The 21,722-nt window shown below is 46.6% G+C and overlaps 1 protein-coding gene across 1 annotated transcript; it reads left to right on the plus strand.

Moving 5' to 3' along the window:
* The first annotated feature begins 18,181 nt into the window (after nt 1-18,181).
* Nucleotides 18,182-19,519, plus strand: LOC120931638 (putative uncharacterized protein ENSP00000383309). The gene has a single exon (XM_040343310.1). It carries the CDS (start codon nt 18,182-18,184, stop codon nt 19,517-19,519), a length of 1,338 nt encoding a protein of 445 aa, XP_040199244.1.
* The last annotated feature ends 2,203 nt before the right edge of the window (nt 19,520-21,722 follow it).

Genomic DNA, 21,722 nt, shown 5'->3' on the forward strand with positions numbered 1-21,722 from the left:
CACCTGTACGTTGATGGAATGCCACTGCTTCAGATTGCGGAATATGTGCTCTGTGGTACGGGGGGGGGGCGTAATGCCACATGTGTGCAATCAATGGCCCCCACGGTGTGTGGGAATCCAGCAATGCTGTAGAAATCCTGCATTGCCTTCTGCTGCAGGTGCTCATGGGTGGGTTTGATGAAGTGGTGGGACATGCGTGTAAGGATTTCGTGGATAACCTGGTGCACGCATCTGCTCATGGTAGATTGTGACATCCCAGCCACGACTCCACTTGTACGCTGAAAAGATCCACTGGCAAGGAAATGCAGTGTTGCCAGTACCTTGACCAGTGGCTGCACTGCATGTGAGCGGTGTGTCTTGCTGGTGATGTCATCATGCAGGGTTGTGGCTAATTCCAGGATGGCTTCAGGGCTGAATCTGAAAATGCGAAACACTTCCGAATCACCCATGCCAAAGACGTTCATGCGCGTGCGGTATATCCTCTCCCGTGCCCTTCTACGTGGCGATGGACCCATTAGTAGTGCTATGACCATGGCTGCCATGTGTTGTCCTGCAAGTGTGGTTGCTCAGCTCGTCCGTAACAGTGCTGCTGCAGCTACTCTCCAGCTGACTTGTGCAAGTCTGGTGCAAAGTTACCCCTGCTTTATGAGGGGTAACTTTAGGCCGGGCGTACAACTTACGCGCACCGCGCGTAGCCTGCGCCGGACATGCGTATGTTCGGGAATCGGCGTATCTCCCTCATTTGCATATTTGCATAGGAAATCAATGGGTGCGCCAGATGCGTTCGGCGTAAGTAGGCGCCTACGATACGCCGGCGGAGGAAAGTTACGTCGGTCGGGAGAAGCCTATTTTCAGGCGTATCTACTTCTGTGGGTACGGCGCATAGATACGACGGCGCACATTTAGACTTACGCGGCGTATCTCGAGATACGTCGGCGTAAGTCCTACCTGAATCTAGCCCATAATGTTTGGGGGTTCTACTATTTTTCTAGCAAAAAATACTGATTGTTTTATGTGAACAAAAAATGCCAGAAAAGGACTGGACTGGAGGTGGTTAAAATAAAAAAAATAGATGGTTCATATACTGAGATAAAAGCTAGAAATGTAATAGTTTTATGTTTGCTGTATTCTCTCTAGAACCCATTTATACTGCCTCTAGAGATAAAAGCATCTGGGTACAATTCAAATCAGGTGCCGGGAGCTTTTCATATTAACACAATATCACTGCGGCTTTCTGACAATGGTGAAACACCAAGCTAAATATCGAGTAATATTGTGAGCCTATTTTAGGTGGTCTGATATTACCTTGGAAAGTCCGGGTCTGTCAGGAAACACACATATAAAAATATAAACTTTACAATGTAGCTGCCTGACCATATTGGGTTGTCGCAATCTACTTTCTCCAGAAAAATTTCCATACAAATTGCAACTCACATGTCAAAATCAAATTCAGACTGCTTTCATTTGGTTTTGATTGAAAAATAGCATGGCGTTAAAATATTGCCTCTATTCAGGATTGAAGGACCAAAGAAAGTCTTGATAGGCGGCAAGGACGTGCAGCCCATCTCGGAGGTATGTATACCGATCGACGTATCACCGCTGTGAGTTATTAGAAGCCCTTCATTAGATTACTGGGCTTTTCAGCAGAGAAAAGCACAAGGTGAATGTCGCAGTAATTCACATCATTCACTGGTCTGATGACAATTTAAAGTGCATTTAACCACTTAAGACCCGGACCTTTATGCAGGTAAAGGACCTGGCCAGTTTTTGCAATTCGGCACTGCGTCGTTTTAATTGACAATTGCGCGGCCGTGCGATGTGGTTCCCAAACAAAATTGGCGTCCTTTTGGTGTTATTTGATCACCTCTGCGATTTTTATTTTTTGCGCCATAAACAAAAATAGAGCGACAATTTTGAAAAAAAATCTATATTTTTTACTTTTTGCTATAATAAATATCCCCCAAAAAGATTTTTCCTCAGTTTAGGCCGATACATATTCTTCTACCTATTTTTGGTAAAAAAAATCGCAATAAGCGTTTATCGATTGGTTTGCGCAAAATTTATAGCGTTTATAAAATAGGAGATAGTTTTATTGCATTTTTATAAAAAAAAATTTTTTTTACTACTAATGGCGGCGATCAGTGATTTTTTTTCGTGACTGCGACATGGCGGACACATCGGACAATTTTGACACATTTTTGGGACCATTGTAATTTTCACAGCAAAAAATGCTATAAAAATGCATTGTTTACTGTGAAAATGACAATGGCAGTTTAGGAGTTAACCCCTACAGCGCCCCCTAGCGGTTATGTGTGACCTAATATATTCAATATTGAGTTGAGCGCATTTGAGAGGTCAGGCACTGTTGTTGACCAAGAAGCCTGGCTCACAATCTCCGCTCTAATTTATCCCACAATTGTTCTATCGGGTTGAGGTCAGGACTCACCCCAAACTCGCTCATCCATGTCTTTATGGACCTTGCTTTGTTCACTGGTCCAAATCATTTGGTGGAGGGGGGATTTTTGTGTGGGGTTGTTTTTCAGGGGTTGGGCTTGGCCCATTAGTTCCAGTGAAGGGAACTCTTAAGGCATCAGCATGTCAAGACATTTTGGACAATTTAATGCTCCCAACTTTGTGGGAACAGTTTGGGGATGGCCAATTTCTGTTCCAACATAGCTGAGCACCAGTGCACAAAGCAAGGTCCATGGATTTAAGGGGGGATGTAAGGCAAGACCCAAGTGGGCACTCCTGGATGTTAGGGAGGACTCTGATGGGCTCTACTGGATGTAATGCCGCGTACACACCATCACTTTATGTGATGAAAAAAAATGACGTTTTTAAAAACGTCACTTTAATTGACTGTGTGTGGGGGAAAACGTCATTTTATGTCTTGTAAAAAACGACCAAAAAAAATTCAAGCATGCTTCAATTTTATGTGTCGTTTTTCAAAAGTGCACTTTTTACTTCACAGAAATTGACCGTGTATAGCAAAAAACGTCGTTTTCTAAGACGTTTTTTCATCCACGCATGCCCAGAAGCAAGCTTCAATGGTAAAACGTGATGGAACGTAACCTCACTTTGCAAGATCATTGTGAGAAAACGATGGTGTGTAGGCAACTTCGTCTTTGAAAATTGAAGTTTCAAAAACGTCATTTTTTACTTCACAGAAAGTGTCGTTTTTTTTCATCACATAAAGTGATGGTGTGTATGCGGCATAAGGAGAGACTCTGGTTACCCCTAGATGTAGGAGGCACTCTAATGGGCACTCCTGGATTTAAGAGGGCACTCTAGAGGACACCCCTGGATGTAAGGGAAGACTAAGGGAAGGCTGATGGGCACTCCTGAATGTAAGGAGGGTTCCAGAATCGAAAAATTATAACATGGCCCTCATACAAGACATTTTGGACAATTTCATGCTCCCAACTTTGTATGAACATTTTGGGGAAGGCAGTGGTTGTCTTGGAGGGGTATTTCGGGTTGTTATGTTGGAATACTGCCCTGCAGCCCAGTCTCTGAAGGGAGGGGATCATGCTCTGCTTCAGTATGTCACAGTACATGTTGACATTCATGGTTCCCTCAATGAACTGTAGCTCCCCAGTGCCGGCAGCACTCATGCAGCCCCAGACCATGACACTCCCACAATTGTGCGTGACTGTAGGCAAGACACACTTGTCTATTTACTGCTCACCTGGTTGCTGCCACCCCCGCTTGACACCATCTGAACCAAATACGTTTATCTTGCTCTCATCAGACCACAGGACATGGTTCCAGCAATCCATGCCCTTGTCTTCAGCAAACTGTTTGCAAGCTTTCTTGCGCATCATCTTTAGAAGAGGCTTCCTTCTGGGACAACAGACATGCAGACCAATTTGATGCAGTGTTCGGTGTATGGTCTGAGCATTGACAGGCTGACCCCCCACCCCTTCAACCTCTGCAGCAATGCTGGCAGCGCTCATTCGCCTATTTCCCAAAGACAACCTCTGGATATGACGCTGAGCACGTGCACTCAACTCCTTTGGTTGACCATGGCGAGGCCTGTTCTGAGTGGAACCTGTCCTGTTAAACTGCTGTATGGTCTTGGCAACCGTGCTGCAGCTCAGTTTCAGGGTCTTGGCAATTTTCTTATAGCCTATGCCATCTTTATGTAGAGCAACAATTGTTTTTTTCAGATCCTCAGAGAGTTCTTTGCCATGAGTTGGCATGTTGAACCTCCAGTGACCAGTATGAGAGAGTGAGAGCGATAACACCAAATTTAACACAGCTGCTCCCCATTTACACCTGAGACCTTGTAACACTAATAAGTGGCATGACACCGGGGAAGGAAAATGGATAATTGTCCCAAATTTGGACATTTTCACTTAGGGGTGTACTCACTTTTGTTGCCAGTGATTTAGACCAGGGGTCTCCAAACTTTTTAAACAAAGGACCAGTTTATTGTCCTTCAGACTTGAGGAGGGCCGGATTGTGGCCAGCAGGGGCAGAAAATGTCATGGGTCTGGCATGAGTGAGAATAAATATGGCCTTAGGGTTGGTGGTCAGTAGGAGTACTGTCCCTATTAGTAGGAGAAATAGTATCCCCTCGTTGGTATCGGTGGAAGAAATAGTGCCCCATTGTTGGTGTCAGTGGGAGGACTAGTACCCCAAATGCCAGGTAAAGACTAGCAAAGAGCCAAGTCTGGCCCTCGGGCCGCAGTTTTGAGACCCCTGGTTTAGACATAAATTAGTGTGCAGGGGCGGACTGACCATTCGGGCACTGCCCGAGGGCCCCATGCCACTAGGGGGACCATCAGGGTTGCCAGGCTCAGTAAAACCAGGGACAGTAGGTAAAAATCTGTGTTTTTTTTTTTAAATTCCAAGATTATAGCTGCCCCGCCTCTCCAGTACCTTTTCAGTGTGTGTATGTATACTGTGTGTGTATATTGTGTGTCTGTCTGTGTATGGATACTGTATGTGTGTGTACTGTGTGGCTCCATAATCTATTGCTTGGGGGGCCCATATATCCTATTGCCTGGGGGCCTCATAATCTCCTATTGCCCGGGGGTCCCATGAGTTGTCAGTCAGTGTGTTGAGTTATTTTGAAGGGACAGCAAATTTAAACTGTTATACAAGCTGTACACTCACTACTTTACATTGTAGGAAAGTGTCATTTCTTCAGTGTTGTCACATGAAAAGATAGAGGGCCATATTCTGAGTAAAGTTACGATGGAGTAACTCAGGATACTCCATCGTAACTCCCTTTTTTGACCCGTGTATCTATGCTCCTGATTCTCATAATCATTTTTGCATAGATACACTTAAGATCCGCCATCTGTAAGTCACTTACACTGGCGGATCTTAAATGCAATGACGCCGGCCGCCGCTAGATGGCATTTAAGTGAAGGAGTCATTTGCGTATGCAAATGATCCTTCTACGCCGATTCACGAACGAGTTCGCGTCGCGTAACCGTCGCTAACGTCGTTTGCGTAAGCGGAAACTTACCCCTGCTATATGAGGGGTAAGTTTCCGCAAGTCTCGCGTAGGCCATGTTACGGATGGCGTCGGGTCCCCGTCGTGTTTTTTCGTCGGATACGTCGTTTACGTAAGTCGTTCTTGAATACGACTTTACGTCAATGACGCACACGTTGGCGTCATTGACGTTTTCCGCCGAGAACTGGAGCATGCGCACTGGGCTTTTTGCAGCCCGGCGCATGCCCAGTTCTTTTGTATCGGGGGCGCGCTTCATTTGAATAGAAGCCGCCCCCTTGGAGATCCGCCAGGCTACGCCGGGACACTTACACTCCGCTGTCCCAACTTATGGAGCAAGTGGTTGGGGAATACAACACCTGCTCCAGTAAGTTGGGACAGCGGAGTGTAAGTGCCCTAAGCGAAGCAGGCGGATATTTACTCAGAATATGGCCCAGAATTAAATATTTACAAAATTGTGAGGGGTGTTCTTACTTTTGTGAAATACTGTGTGTGTATATATATATATATATACGCTTTTTTTTTTTTAAATGACAAGATTTTTTTTTACACCAAGCTTTAAACCAGACGCGTGACATGCTTTTGATTTCCTGCTATGCACTTCTATATTTACAAGTCCTTGAAAACACATTTCATTCTCATTTCATGTATATGATGTTAATTATTTCAGTCTATCTCGATACCATATGCAAAATAAATTGCGCTAAGATGCAGCCATGATGTTTATTCAATCATGTAGGCTAAAGAAAGCTCATAAAATGTCAGGGGAATGCCGCCAAAGAAAATACTTTCTCCAAATTATTCAGGGTGGTTACGTATTGCAACACGCATGAATAATTCGTTTTATTTCCCACTGAATCTTTACAGGTGGCTATTTGTCGGCTCTGTGCGAGGTCCAACCATATGATTATAGGTTGTCACTGACTACATACAACTGATAAGGAAAATTGCGGCATTAATGTCATCATGTCAGGAAATTAAGATTACCGTTTAGAGCCGTGGTTCTCATCCTGGGGGTCGGGACCCCCTCCGTGGTCAAATGATGATTTGCCAGGGGTCCCCAAATCCTGGGCTGTTCCTGAAGCCCACGCTGCTCTCCCAGCCCTTTTTTTGTGGCTGCTCAGCAGGGATGTCCCTGGAGCCTGTGGCCACCCAGCTGGGCTGTTCCTGGAGCCCGTGGCCGCCCACTCAGCCTTTTCGCAGTCGCCCATTCAATTCACGGCATGGCTGGGGGACAGAGACTAGAGGTCAGTTGACTGGTGAGGAATGTGAAGTCGGAGGGGCTGGAGGAGACCCTATCTCCTGATTTTGGCATAGGTGTCACTGCTACGAGATACCAAACAGTCGGAGACACAGTGAGTAACACTACTTGTGATTAGAGTTGCCATTAAAAGTCCCACCTACAGTTCTCAGATCAGCAGGTGAACTTGATCAGGAGCACCTAAGTTGGCTGATCAGGACCCCCCCCCCCCCCAGCACTGCCACTCATCCCAACTTTCCACCAGCACTGCCACTCCTCCGAACTCCCTGCCAGCACTGCCACTCCTCCGAACTCCCCGCCAGGACTGCCACTCATCCCAACTCCCCGCCAGGACTGCCACTCATCCCAACTCCCCACCAGGACTGCCACTCATCCCAACTCCCCACCAGGACTGCCACTCATCCCAACTCCCCACCAGGACTGCCACTCACCCCCCCCCCCCACCAAGGAGTAAGAGAAGGAATAAAAATAGAGAATACATGGAAGGGAGAGGAAAAGGGGTAGGAACAAAGAAAAGGGGAGAGAAAGAATAAGAGAAAGATGGCTAGAGAGAGGGATGGGGGGACAAAAAATTTGCATAGAGAGAGATAAAGGGGAAAGAAAGGAGATCAAAGAGAGTGGTACATCCCAAAATGTACCATAAGGGGTTTAAATTCTGTACGAGTGGAGGGGACTCAGGAAGGGCTAAATGTCCGTGGGTTAGGGGCGCAAATTACTTGTCTTGCTAATTGTCTTGCAAATTACTTGTCTTGCTACAACAATAATTTTACTGTTAGGGGTCCCCACAACTTGGGAAATTTTATCAAGGGGTCACGGCATTAGAAAGGTTGAGAACCACTGGTTTAGAGCAACAAGTTAGAATGTGTCAAAAATGGTGACCTGCAAAAGAAGAATATTTATATTCACCTGTCCCGCAGTCCTACAATCTTTGCTGTCTTCTGGGTGTATCAGATCCCTGCTACACTCTATGGTTCCATCCACTGGTCCCTACGCCTGTACAAGACACAGGAGTCAAGAGTGACTTCTAAACAGAGCAAAAGATTGAAGGAATAGGCAGTGGGGCAGGTGAGTTTAAACCTTTCGGGCTAGATTCAGGTAGCCCTGCGTAACATCTCCGATGCGTTACGCCGCCGTAAATTAGGGCGCAAGTTCCGTATTGATAAAGAACTTGCGCCCTAAGTTACGGCGGCGTAACGTATGTGGGCCGGCGTAAGCCTGCCTAATTCAAATGGGGATGATGTGGGCGTGTTTTATTTAAATTATTGTTGACCCCGCGTATGCGCCGTTCGTGAAAGAATCCCAGTGCGCATGCTCGAAATTCCGCTGCAAATGGTCATTGCTTTCGACGTGAACAGAAATTACGTCCAGCCCTATTCGTGAACGACTTACGCAAACGACGTAAAAAATTCAAAATTCGACGCGGGAATGACGTCCATACTTAACATTGCGTACGCCTCATAGAAGCAGGAGCAACGTTACATCGGAAAAAGCCTTACGCAAACGACGTAAAAAAATCCGCCGGGCGCACGTACGTTTGTGAATCGGCGTATCTAGGTAATTTGCATATTCTACGCCGAAAACGACGGAAGCGCCACCTAGCGGCCAGCGTAAATATGCACCCTAAGATACGACGGCGTAAGAGACTTACGCCAGTCGGATCTTAGCCTAATTTCGGCGTATCTTGCTTTCTGAATACAGAAAGAAGATACACCGGCGCAGCTTTGAATTTACGCGGCGTATCTATAAATACGCCGGCGTAAATTCTTGTTGAATCTAGCCCTTCTTCTTTTGCAGGTTGTGATTTTTTTTTTTAATTAGAAAAATTCATTGATAGAGAACTTTAACCGCTTGCCGACCAGCCACCGTCATACTGCGGCAGGTTGACACCATACTGCGAGCCGTTGTGGCTGTACATCGGTTCCTTAAAGTAGGATAGCAGGTGCACGCGCGCACGCTGCACAGCGGAGGTGCCGATGCTCGTGGCCGGCGATCGCGATGACCTCCGACCACGCGTGATCACGGGCACGAGAGGCAGAACAGGGACGTGTGTGTGTGTGTGTGTGTGTAAACACACACATCCCAGTTTTGTAAACAGAGGAGAGAGAGATCGTGAGTTCCTACTAGCTAAGAATCATGATCTGTCATCTCCTATAGTCAGTCCCCTCCCCCCACAGTTAGAACACACAATAGGGAACACAGTTAACCCCTTGATCGCCCCCTAGTGTTAACCCCTTCCCTGCCAGTTTACACATTAATCAGTGCATTTTTATAGCACTGATCGCTGTATAAATGACAATGGTCCCAAAAGGGGTTAACACTAGGGGGCGATCAAGGGGTTAACTGTGTTCCCTATGTGTGTTCTAACTGTAGGGGGGATGGGAGTGACTATGGGAAGAAAGAGATCGGTGTTCATCCCCTGAGAGAACTGTGATCTGTGTGTTTACACACACACAGATCATGGTTCTCGCTCTGTCGCGAGCGATCGCTGGGGCCCGGTGGTCGTCGCGCCTGCCGGGCACTCGCATCGGCTCTGTGTATACGCTGTGGGTGCGTGCCCCTAGTGGCCAAAAGGCGAAGCAACGTAAGGTAACATCATTTCGCCCAGCCATGCCATTCTGCCGCAGTAAAACTGCGGCAGCTGGTCAGTAACTGGTTAATGTATTACCTTGTATTTTAATTTGGTTGTCAGCCATTTCCGGAGTGTTGGTGCATTGCAAACAGTGGGAGCGCTGATTTTCCAGTTATATCCAATTTCGCTTTGCAGAGTCTATTTCTGGCCGTTTGGAACACATTCGATGTACATTAATAACTTCCGTCTGTAAATTTCCGGTAATGCAAGTTCTGGTTTTTGTATATACAGTATATAGAGGCATGCCTGTGTCAGTGGGCCACGCATCTGAAGATGTCCTATTGGTCAAAACGCGTAAAGCAGGTCCCCAATGTGAACACAAGCACGCTATGAACCATAGTACTGCACACATTTTATTGAAGCTGGCATTTATCCAGACTTTTGTAAGTACAACTTCATACTTTACTATGCGTCTTTTCATGTTTATCACTATGGCACATTCCTTGTGACTGGGGAGCTGAGCGCAGCGGATTAACCTCTTCCATACAGGGCTTTTATACACACCTCCATACCGGGCCTATTCTGGCACTTCTCTCCTACATGTACAAATCATCATTTTTTTGCTAGAAAATTACGCAGAACCCCCAAACATTATATATGTTTTTTTAGCACACACCCTAGGGAATAAAACGACGGTCATTGAAACGTTTTATCTTGCACGGTATTTGCGCAATAATTTTTCAAATGCCTTTTTTTTGGAAAAAAATTGTTTCATGAATTAAAAAAATAACAAAACAGTAAAGTTAGCCCAATTTTTTTGGAAAATATGAAAGATGATGTTACACCAAGTAAATAGATACCTAACATGTCACGCTTTAAAATTGCGCACACTCATGGAATGGCGCCAAACTTCGGTACTTAAAAATCTCCATAGGCAACGCTTTAAATTTTTTTATAGGTTACCAGTTTAGATTTACAGAGGAGATCTACTTTTTTTAAATTTTTTTTTTTTTATTATCACTTTTATTCCTATTACAAGGAATGTAAACATCCCTTGTAATATGAATGTGTGTGACAGGTACTCTTTATGAAGAGATGCAGGGTCAATAAGACCCCACATCTCTCCTCCAGGCTGGAAAGCATGAAATCGGTGAAAAAAAATTCACCGATCTCATGATCAGTGTTGCTTAGCAGCCGCAATTGCAGCTTTGTTTACTTACAGGGACATGGGCGTGACGTCATCACATCGCGCCCGGGTCCTCCGACGGTCATAGAGATGAAGCATAGAGATGTCATCTCTATGCTTCCTGCCAGCGCCGGACGATTCGTTCTCCAGGCCCCCGATGGCACGGGAGAGCCTGGAGAAGCACCGGATGGTGGCGGGAGGGGGGGTGTCCCCTCCCGCCGCCTGTAAGAACGATCTAGCGGCGGAATCGCCGGCAGAAGAGAAGGATATCTGAATGATGCCTCTAGCTGCAGGCATCATCCAGATATCCCCCCACAAAGCCCAGGACGTCATATGACGTCCACCCGGATTGTTAGAGGTCCTTTGTGGACGTCATTTTACAATGGGCTGGTATGGATGTGGTTAAGCATAGGGGAAACTTGCATTTGGAGTCTTGTTGCTGGTCCATATATTAGATGTGAGTCGTCTGAATGCCGTGAAGCTGTCCGCTTATTGCTGATTGATACAGAGATTGCAAAGCGATCAATGATATTAGCTTGTCATATCTAGCGTCTGGTAAGCAGATTGGTTATAAACACGGTGGTGTGGTGTGTTGTCTTCACAATGACGCTGGTGCTGGACTCTCTCTTCAATATACTCATCATGGACTGTAATTTGAACAGGTCTTTTTAGCGCCACATACGGAATTTATTTGATTTATTGCTCGAAATTCAGTCATATTATGACTGTTTGCTCTCATGACCGCGTGTTTCGTCTTTCGAAAATGCGTTTGAACGACTTTTCAGCAGGTACATGGCTAACGCAACTGACTAAAAGCAAATTGGCTGTTGAATTTGCAATGGAATTTTTACTTAGCTTAGTGAATGTGGTGAAAACGTACTTTGCAAAGAATACGTAATCATGTGCAAAAAAATAAACTATTTTTTGCTTGCACATGATTGGATGATGGAAGTCAGCAGAGCTTCACCTTAGAGGCATTGCTAGGGGGGTGCGGGGGGTGCGATCCGCACCGGGTGACACCCGCTAGAGTGGTGACACCATCCCTTTTTTTTTATTTTTTTTTTAGCTGACATGCCCAGCCTGCCCTGTGCAATCCCAGCCTGCCCTGTACCACCCCAGCCTGCTTTGTGCCACCCCAGCCTTCCCTGTACCACCCCAGCCTTCCCTGTATCACCCAGCCTGCCCTGTACCACCCCAGCCTGCCCTGTACCACCCCCCCAAACAGCCCTGTACCACCCCAGCCTGCCCTGTGCCACCACAGCCTGCCCTGTACCACCCCAAACTTTCCCATGCCACCCCAACTTGCCCTGTGCCACCCTAACTTGTCCTGTACCACCCCAATCTGCCCTATGCCACCATAACTTGCCCTATGCCACCCTAACTTGCCCTGTACTACCCCAACCTTTCCCATGCCATCCCAACTTGCCCTATGCCACCCTAACTTGCACTATACCACCCCAACCTGCCCTGTACCACCCTAACTTGCCTTATACCACCCCAACCTGCCCTATGCAACCCTAACTTGCCCTATACCACCCCAAACTACCCTATATCACCCCAACATGCCCTATACCACCTTAACCTGTACTATACCACCCCACTACACCAACCTGCCACTATACCACTCTATACTACCCTAACCTGCCACTATACTGCCCTATACTATCATTTACAGGGGCTGGTTTGGGGTGCGCCCCATGCCCGTGCGCTGCCTGCTTGGTGCTGGGCAGCCTAGACAGAGGGGGGGTGACACCATGTTTTACCGCACCGGGTGACACCAACCCTAGTGACGCCACTGCTTCACCTCATTCACAAAACCTTGGAAAAGTGTGTGTGCCACACAGGCTCGATAGGGAGGGGGTATGTGGACAGTACATCTGCAGCTGATGCTAGAGTGATGACAGGGGATGAAGCCCTTCCTGGATCCTGCAAAGGTCCAAGGAAGGAAAGGGTGACCCCTGGAAGTCTATGATGTCCTGCTACCATGAATAGAGTGGACTCCGACCAGGCCACGCCCCCTACGTGTTTCACTCCGCCCCCTGGAGCTTAGTCATTGACAAGCTCTCGGGGGGTGTAGTGAAATGCATTGGGGGCGTGGCCCGGTTACAGTCAAGACTGAGGTTCCACTCCATTCATTGTAGCAGGACATCATAGACTTCCAGGGGTCACCCTTTCCTTCCTTGACCCTCATTCACGAGCTAAGAGAAAATTACCTTGCAAAGACAACAGCCTATGTGCCTTTTGTAAATCAACCCCAATATCCACTCCTAGCATTTAAGGGGATCTTAAAAAAAAACTAAAAACAACAAACTTCACTTAAAGCGGGGGTTCACCCAAAAAAAAAATGTTTTAACATTACATTCAGCCGAGTTGTAAGAATGACAATGGGCTGTTTTTTTTTATTATTCTATCCCCGTACATACCGTATTCTCACCGCCGCTTCCGGGTATGTCTTCTTCGGGACTGGGCGTTCCTATCTGATTGACAGGCTTCCGACCGTCGCATACAGCGCGTCACGAGTTGCCGAAAGAAGCCGAATGTCGGTGTGGCTCTATACGGCGCCTGCGCACCGACGTTCGGATTCTTTCGGCAACTCGTGACGCGCTGTATGCGATGGTTGGAAGCCTGTCAATCAATTAGGAACGCCCAGTCCCGCAGAAGACATACCCGGAAGCGGCGGTGAAAATACGGTATGTACGGGGATAAAATAAAAAAAAACAGCCGATTGTCATTCTGACAACTCGGCTGAATGTAATGTTAACAATTTATTTTTTGGGTGAACCTCCACTTTAAGCCCTGTACACACGATTGGATATCTCATGGAATCTAATCCGATGGATTTTTTCGTCGGATATCCGATGAAGCTGACTTTCATCAGTCTTGCCTACACACCATCAGTCAAAAATCAGACCGTGTCCAACATGTAAAACACGACGAGCATTTTTGCCCGATGGACTTCCACACAGACGATCGTTTTTTTCTATCGTTTTTTTATCCATAGTAACATTTTAAAACATGTTCTATTTTTTTTCACCGATGGAAAACAAACCGATGGGGCCCAGACATGATCGGTTTGTCCGATGAAAACGGTCTATCGGTCTGTTTTCATCAGACAAACCGATCGCGTGTACAGGGCTTTAGCAGTGTCATTTGGCTGATTTCAACAAATTTCAGAGAATGCAGAAATTATTATTTCGTTGTGAAATCAATGCGGGCAGAAATGCCCGCTCACCCTAATAAATGTATAATTATTTAAATACCGTATTTATCGGGGTATAGCGCGCTCCCGCGTATAGCACGCACACCTAAAGTTGCCCTGAATTCCCGTGGAAAAAAGATTTTTTGTACTTACAGTTTTGGTGTCTTGCGCGGCGTCCATCGGCGGCCTCGTCGGGTCCGGCGTTCGTCTGCGGCTTCGGTTGTCCTCTTCGTCGGGTCCGGCGTCCTTCAGCGGCGTCCTCGCGTCCTCCCCGCTCGTTTCCAGCGCCGAGTTTGAATACTGCGGCGACATATACCGAGCGCAGTACACTCGTGTATCATCATGCAGGCTTGGCTACTCTCGCGCTGACGTCCTGTACGTCCAGGACGTCAGCGTGAGAGGAGCCGAGACTGCCCGACGATACACGAGTATACTGCGCTCGGTATATGCCGGCGCAGTATTCAAACTCGGCGCGGGAAAGCGGGTATCGGCGTATATCGCGCACCCACGATTTTGCCCTGATTTTCAGGGCAAAAAAGTGCGCGGTATACGCCGATAAATACGGTAGCTCTAAAATATTGCAAAGCAACTAAAAAGGAAGGAGTGACAGATAGAAATGGGGTTCAAGTGTTGGGGGCTACGCTGTGATGGACAATATAATAAATACACATAGGATATTCCATATAAAATTTTATATTCCTTTGAACAACACAAAATCCCTGCAGATGGTACATTAATCTTTTCTGATAGCCTTTTATCATATTCAATGCATTCTGCTACACTGCTTCTCCGTCTCCTCCGTAATAAATCATAATGAGTAGTATTGTGATAACCACAGTCACCACACTCTATAGGCCAAGAACATTTCTTTCATACCTAGATAGTCAGTTTGGACATTTTCTTCCTTTGCACTGTAGGTAAGAAGTCAGATTTCTGTTAGAAAGATAGTTGGAGGTTTGCACATAATAATAGCAAGACTGCCACCTACTGTTTAAATAACAAAGTGCAGAAAGCAAAAGTAAATTTTTTGACAAACATAGTTAGGCAGATTCAGGTATAGTTACGCCGGCGTATCAGTAGATACGCCGTTGTAACTCTGAATCCACGCCGTCCTACATTTAAGCGTATGCTCAAACTGAGATATGCTTAAATGTTGCTAAGATAGGAACGGCGTAAGTCTTCCTATGCCGTCGTATCTTAGCTGTCTATTTACGCTGGCCGCTAGGGGCGTGTACGCTGATTTACGCCTAGAATATGTAAATCAGCTAGATACGCCTATTCACGAACGTACGCACGGCCGTCACAGTAAAGATACGCCGTTTACGTAAGGCGTTTTCAGGCGTAAAGATAAACCACCAAAAAGATGGCGCAGCCAATGTTAAGTATGGACGTCGTTCCCGTGTCTAATTTTTCAAGTTTTACGTCGTTTGCGTAAGTCGTCCGTGAATGGGGCTGGGTGTAATTAATGTTCACGTCGAAACCAATGAGTCTTTGCGGCGTAATTTGGAGCATGCGCACTGGTATACGTCCACGGACGGCGCATGCGCCGTTCGTTCAAAACGTCATTTACTTGGGGTCATGCTTTATTTACATAAAACACGCCCACCTCTTCAGAATTTGAATTTGGCGCGCTTACGCCGGCACATTTACGCTACGCCGCCGTAACTTAGGACGCAAGTGCTTTGTGAATACAGCACTTGCCTCTCTAACTTGCGGCGGAGTAACGTAAATTACATACGCTACGCCCGCACAACTTTAACTACTTGCCGACCAGCCTCTGTAATTCTACGGCGGCAGGTCGGCTCTCCTGGGCGAGAGCACATAGTATAACGTCCGCTCTTAGAGCGGCCACTAGGGGCCGCTCGCCCCCGACTCCCGTGCGTGTGCCCGGCGGGCGCGATCGCCGCCGGGCACACGCGATCGCTCGTTACAGAGCGGGGACCGGGAGCTGTGTGTGTAAACACATAGCTCCCGCTCCTGTCAGGGGGGGAAATGCTGATCTTCTGTTCATACAATGTATGAACAGAGGATCAGTGTTTCCCCTAGTGAGGCCACCCCCCCTACAGTTAGAACACACCCAGGGAACATACTTAACCCCTTCCCCGCCCCCTAGTGTTAACCCCTTCACTGACAGTGGCATTTTTATAGTAATCCAATGCATTTTTATAGCACTGATCGCTATAAAAATGCCACTGGTCCCAAAAATGTGTCAAAAGTGTCCGAAGTGCCCGCCATAATGTCGCAGTACCGAAAAAAAAACGCTGATCGCCGCCATTACTAGTAAAAAAAGTATTAATAAAAATGACATAAAAATACCCCCTATTTTGTAAACGCTATAACTTTTGCGCAAACCAATCAATAAACGCTTATTGCGATTTTTTTTCGTATCGGCCTAAACTGAGGAAAAAAAATGTTTTTTTATATATTTTTGGGGGATATTTATTACAGCAAAAAGTAAAAAATATTCATTTTTTTCAAAATTGTCGCTCTATTTTTGTTTATAGCGCAAAAAATAAAAACCGCAGAGGTGATCAAATACCACCAAAAGAAAGCTCTATTTGTGGGAAAAAGGACGCCAATTTTGTTTGGGAGCCACGTCGCACGACCGCGCAATTGTCAGTTAAAGCGACGCAGTCCCGAATCGCAGAAAGTGCTCTGGTCTTTGACCAGCAATATGGTCCGGGGGGTAAGTGGTTAAGCCGCCGTACGTGAATCTGACTAATTGTGTGAAATCTCTCCCTGTAAACTTCATCCACCCTGGCTGTTGTAAAAGTCTACATACTAAAGTCATACAAGCCACTCTGTGTATTGCAGGTTATAGACAATTTATAGCTAAACTCCAGCAGATGTAAAAGGCACAAATGTCTTCTTGTAACACCCTCTGTGAGCTCCCAAACGTCTCTTTTCCCCCCTTACTTCTGTTTGATTGTAAGAAGCAGTGCATGTTAGTTGTGGCCATGTACACTGCTCTCTGCACACTACAAATCCCATAGTCCATCTCAGGAGTAAGCAAAAGAGGGTGGCTACATTCCTATATAGAGTGGGACCATGGAGAACAAAATGTAGCCACCCTCTAATGGGAAGTCAGATCACTGCAACAAAAATTAGGAATTTGGAGGAGGCTGGAAGCGAATGCATACCTTTTTTTTTTCTTCTACCTTAGTGTGCAAATTGTGCTTCAGCTATTCAGCTCTGTAAACAGCAGGCTTACTCTTGCTCGCTTACAGTCCAAGTACTGTAAAAGTACAGGAGGCGGTCGGCGAGTGTATAACAAGTCAATTTTATTTCTAAATTAAAGGGGTTGTAAAGGTAAAAAAAAGAAATTCCCTAAATAGCTTCCTTTACCTTAGTGCAGTCCTCCTTCACTTACCTCATCCTTCCATTTTGCTTTTAAATGTCCTTATTTCTTCTGAGAAATCCTCACTTCCTGTTCTTCTGTCTAACTCACCACCGTAATGCGACACTTTCTCCCTGGTGTGGAGAAAGCCTCTTGAGGGGGGAGGGGGTGAGCAGGCAAATCAGGACACTCACTACTTTGCAGATAGAGAAAGGAGCTGTGTGTTAGTGGGCGTCCTGACCCTCCTGCTCGCCCCCTCCCCCCTCAAGAGGCTTTCTCCACACCAGGGAGAAAGCCTTGCATTACTGTGTGGAGTTACAGACAGAAGAACAGGAAGTGAGGATTTCTCAGAAGAAATAAGGACATTTAAAAGCAAAATGGAAGGATGAGGTAAGTGAAGGAGGACTGCACTAAGGTAAAGGAAGATATTTAGGGAAAAAAATTGTACCTTTACAACCCCTTTAAGTTGACTACAGTGTAAACCATAAATACAATACAGTGGAACCTCGGTTTACGAGTAACGTGGTTAAGGAGGGTTTTGAATAACGAGCAACTTTTTATTTTTTTTATTCTGACTCGGTTTGCGAGTGTTGTCTCGCAAAACGAGAATAATTCAAGCTAATGGGGTGTGCAGCGCTGCATTTGGCCAGAAGTGCGGGGGCGTCAGTGACACTCAGAACAGTTCGGAGCTGTTCGAATATACTCCGTTCCCGAGTGTTTCCAAACCTTTCAGAGGGTTTCCGAGATCAGCTGGGTTGTCCCTGAGTATTTCCGAGGCTCTCCGGTGCCCCACCCCACCTCTGGCCACATGCGGTATTACATGCCGTAGAAGTCAATGCGGAACTAATTATCTTTGTTTCCACTGACTTGTATGGGAAAACTCGCTTTGATATGTGAGTGCTTTGGATTACAAGCATTCTCCTGGAACGGATTATTCTCATAATCCAATGTTCCACTGTATATATTTTAATTTTTGTACTGCTCACAGGTATATTAGCTTGTTACTCTATTCAATGTTAAATTGTTGTCAGTATAAATAAAAGCTCATTGGATGCGGCCATTTCTAATCACACACAGTACTGCTGAAATGCATGTGTTTGAATGCAAATGTTGCCTTAGCAAGAAATAACTGTTTGACCTGCAATTTAATGCACCTCCCCGGGACATGCTGCATCCAACACCTCCCCGGGACATGCTGCATCCAACGCCTCCCCGGGACATGCTGCATCCAACGCCTCCCCGGGACATGCTGCATCCAACCCCTCCCCGGGACATGCTGCATCCAACCCCTCCCCGGGACATGCTGCATCCAACGCCTCCCCGGGACATGCTGCATCCAACACCTCCCCAGAACATGCTGCATCCAACCCCTCCCTGGGACATGCTGCATCCAACACCTCCCCGGGACATGCTGCATCCAACACCTCCCCGAGACATGCTGCATTCAACACCTCCCCGGGACATGCTGCATCCAACACCACCCCGGGACATGCTGCATCCAACACCTCCCCGGGACATGCTGCATCCAACACCTCCCCGAGACATGCTGCATTCAACACCTCCCCGGGACATGCTGCATCCAACACCACCCCGGGACATGCTGCATCCAACACCTCCCCGGGACATGCTGCATCCAACCCCTCCCCGGGACATGCTGCATCCAACCCCTCCCCGGGACATGCTGCATCCAACCCCTCCCCGGGACATGCTGCATCCAACCCCTCCCCGGGACATGCTGCATCCAACCCCTCCCCGGGACATGCTGCATGCAACCCCTCCCCGGGACATGCTGCATCCAACACCTCCCCGAGACATGCTGCATTCAACACCTCCCCGGGACATGCTGCATCCAACACCTCCCCGAGACATGCTGCATCCAACACCACCCCGGGACATGCTGCATCAAACACCTCCCCGGGACATGCTGCATCCAACACCTCCCCGGGACATGCTGCATCCAACACCTCCCCGGGACATGCTGCATCCAACACCTCCCTGGGACATGCTGCATCCAACACCTCCCCGGGACATGCTGCATCCAACCCCTCCCCGGGACATGCTGCATCCAACCCCTCCCCGGGACATGCTGCATCCAACCCCTCCCCGGGACATGCTGCATCCAACCCCTCCCCGGGACATGCTGCATCCAACCCCCTCCCCGGGGCATGCTGCATCCAACCCCTCCCCGGGGCATGCTGCATCCAACACCTCCCCGGGGCATGCTGCATCCAACACCTCCCCGGGACATGCTGCATCCAACCCCTCTTCGGGACATGCTGCATCCAACCCCTCTTCGGGACATGCTGCATCCAACCCCTCTTCGGGACATGCTGCATCCAACCCCTCCCCGGGACATGCTGCATCCAACACCTCCCCGGGACATGCTGCATCCAACACCTCCCCGGGACATGCTGCATCCAACCCCTCCCCGGGACATGCTGCATCCATGCAACCGATAGGAGATTGCACAATCGGGTTGCATGGAGGGCCATGCAACCGGTAGGAGATTGTACAATCAGGTTGCATGGAGGACCAGGCAACCGGTAGGAGATTGTACAATCAGGTTGCATGGAGGACCAGGCAACCGGTAGGAGATTGTACAATCGGGTTGCATGGAGGGCCATGTCCAGAGCACTGTGTAGCATTGTAGGTCTCATCAGACCACCCAGAGTGGCAAAATCTGTATCTGTAATTTTGTTCAAACCTTAATACCATAAATAATAACACATTAGAAATTCTTACTCCAGGAGTATGGAAATTCTAGTGAAATGCTTAAAGCATTTGTTAACCCCAAAAAAAAAGATCCTGTTCCTTTAACCACTTAAGCCCCGGACCATTATGCAGGTTAAGGACCTTGCCCCTTTTTGCGATTCGGCACTGCGTCGCTTTAACTGAAAATTGCGCAGTCGTGCGACGTGGCTCCCAAACAAAATTGGCGTCCTTTTTTTTTTTCCACAACTAGAGCTTTCTTTTGGTGATATTTGATCACCTCTGCGGTTTTTATTTTTTGCGCTATAGACAAAAATAGAGCGACAATTTTGAAAAAAAATCGATATTTTTTACTTTTTGCTAAAATAAATATCCTCAACAAATATATATATATATATACAAAACATTTTTTTCCTCAGTTTAGGCCGATACGTATTCTTCTACATATATATACTTTTGGTAAAAAAAAATGCAATAAGCTTTTTTTGATTGGTTTGCACAACATTTATAGCATTTACAAAATAGGGGATAGTTTTATTGCATTTTTATTAATAATTTTTTTTTTTACTACTAATGGCGGCGATCAGCGATTTTTTTTTTTTGTGACTTCGACATTATGGCGGACACTTCGGACAATTTTGACAAATTTTTGGGACCATTGTCATTTTCACAGCAAAAAGTGCTATAAAAATGCATTGTTTACTGTGAAAATGACAATTGCAGTTTAGGAGTTAAACACTAGGGGGCGCTGAAGGGGTTAAGTGTGACCTCATATGTCTTTCTAACTGTAGGGGGGCGGGGCTGGACGTGTGACGTCATTGATCGTCTTTCCCTGTATCAGGAAACAGACGATTAATGACAAATCGATGATCGCCGCCATTACTAGTAAAAAAAAATAATACTAAAAATGCCATAAAACTATCCCCTATTTGGTAGACGCTATAACTTTTGTGAAAACCAATCAATAAACACTTATTGCGATTTTTTTTTACCAAAAATATATAGAAGAATACGTATCGGCCTAAACTGAGGAAAAAATATTTTTTTTATATATTTTTGGGGATATTTATTACAGCAAAAAGTAAAAAATATTGCATTTTTTTTTTAAATTGTCGCTCTGTTTTTGTTTATAGCTCAAAAAATAAAAACCGCAGAGGTGACCAAATACCACCAAAAGCTCTATTTGTGGGAAAAAAAAGGACGCCATTTTTTTGGGGAGCCACGTCGCACGACCGCGCAATTGTCAGTTAAAGCGACGCAGTGCCGAATCACAAAAAGGGGCCCGGTCCTTAACCTGCATAATGGTCCGGGGCTTAAGCGGTTAAAGCATGTTATACCGCACAGTGCTTAACTTGCCAATATATAACTTGCCTTCGCAGTAAGGTGCACACGGAAGGAGCAAAAAGCAAATCCACACGAAAACCTCCTGTGCTTGGAGTGGATCCACACTATTGGCCAGATTCAGAGAGAGTTACGCCGGCGTATCAGTAGATACGCCAACGTAACTCTGAATCTGCGCCGTCGTAAGTTTAAGTGTATTCTCAAACTGAGATACACTTAAACCTAGCTAAGATACGACAGCCTGCGCCGTCGTATCTTAGGGTGCAATATTTAGGCTGGCCGCTAGGTGGCGCTTCCGTTGAGTTTGGCGTAGAATATGTAAATGACTAGATACGCCTATTCACGAACGTATGTGCGCCCGTCGCAGTAAAAATACGCCGTTTACGTAAGGCGTTTTTAGGCGTAAATTTATTCCATCAAATAGCTGGACTAGTCAATGTTAAGTATGGCCGTCGTTCCCGCGTCGAAATTTAAAAATGTTACGTTGTTTGCGTATGTCGTCCGTGAATGGGGCTGGACGTAATTTACATTCACGTCGAAACCAATACATCCTTGCGGCGTACTTTGGAGCAATGCACACTGGGATATGTACACGGACGGCACATGCGCCGTTCGTAAAAAACGTCAATCACGTCGGGTCACCCCCCATTAACATA

Source organism: Rana temporaria, chromosome 1, assembly GCF_905171775.1.
Source record: "Rana temporaria chromosome 1, aRanTem1.1, whole genome shotgun sequence".
NCBI classification, from domain to species: Eukaryota; Metazoa; Chordata; class Amphibia; order Anura; family Ranidae; genus Rana; species Rana temporaria.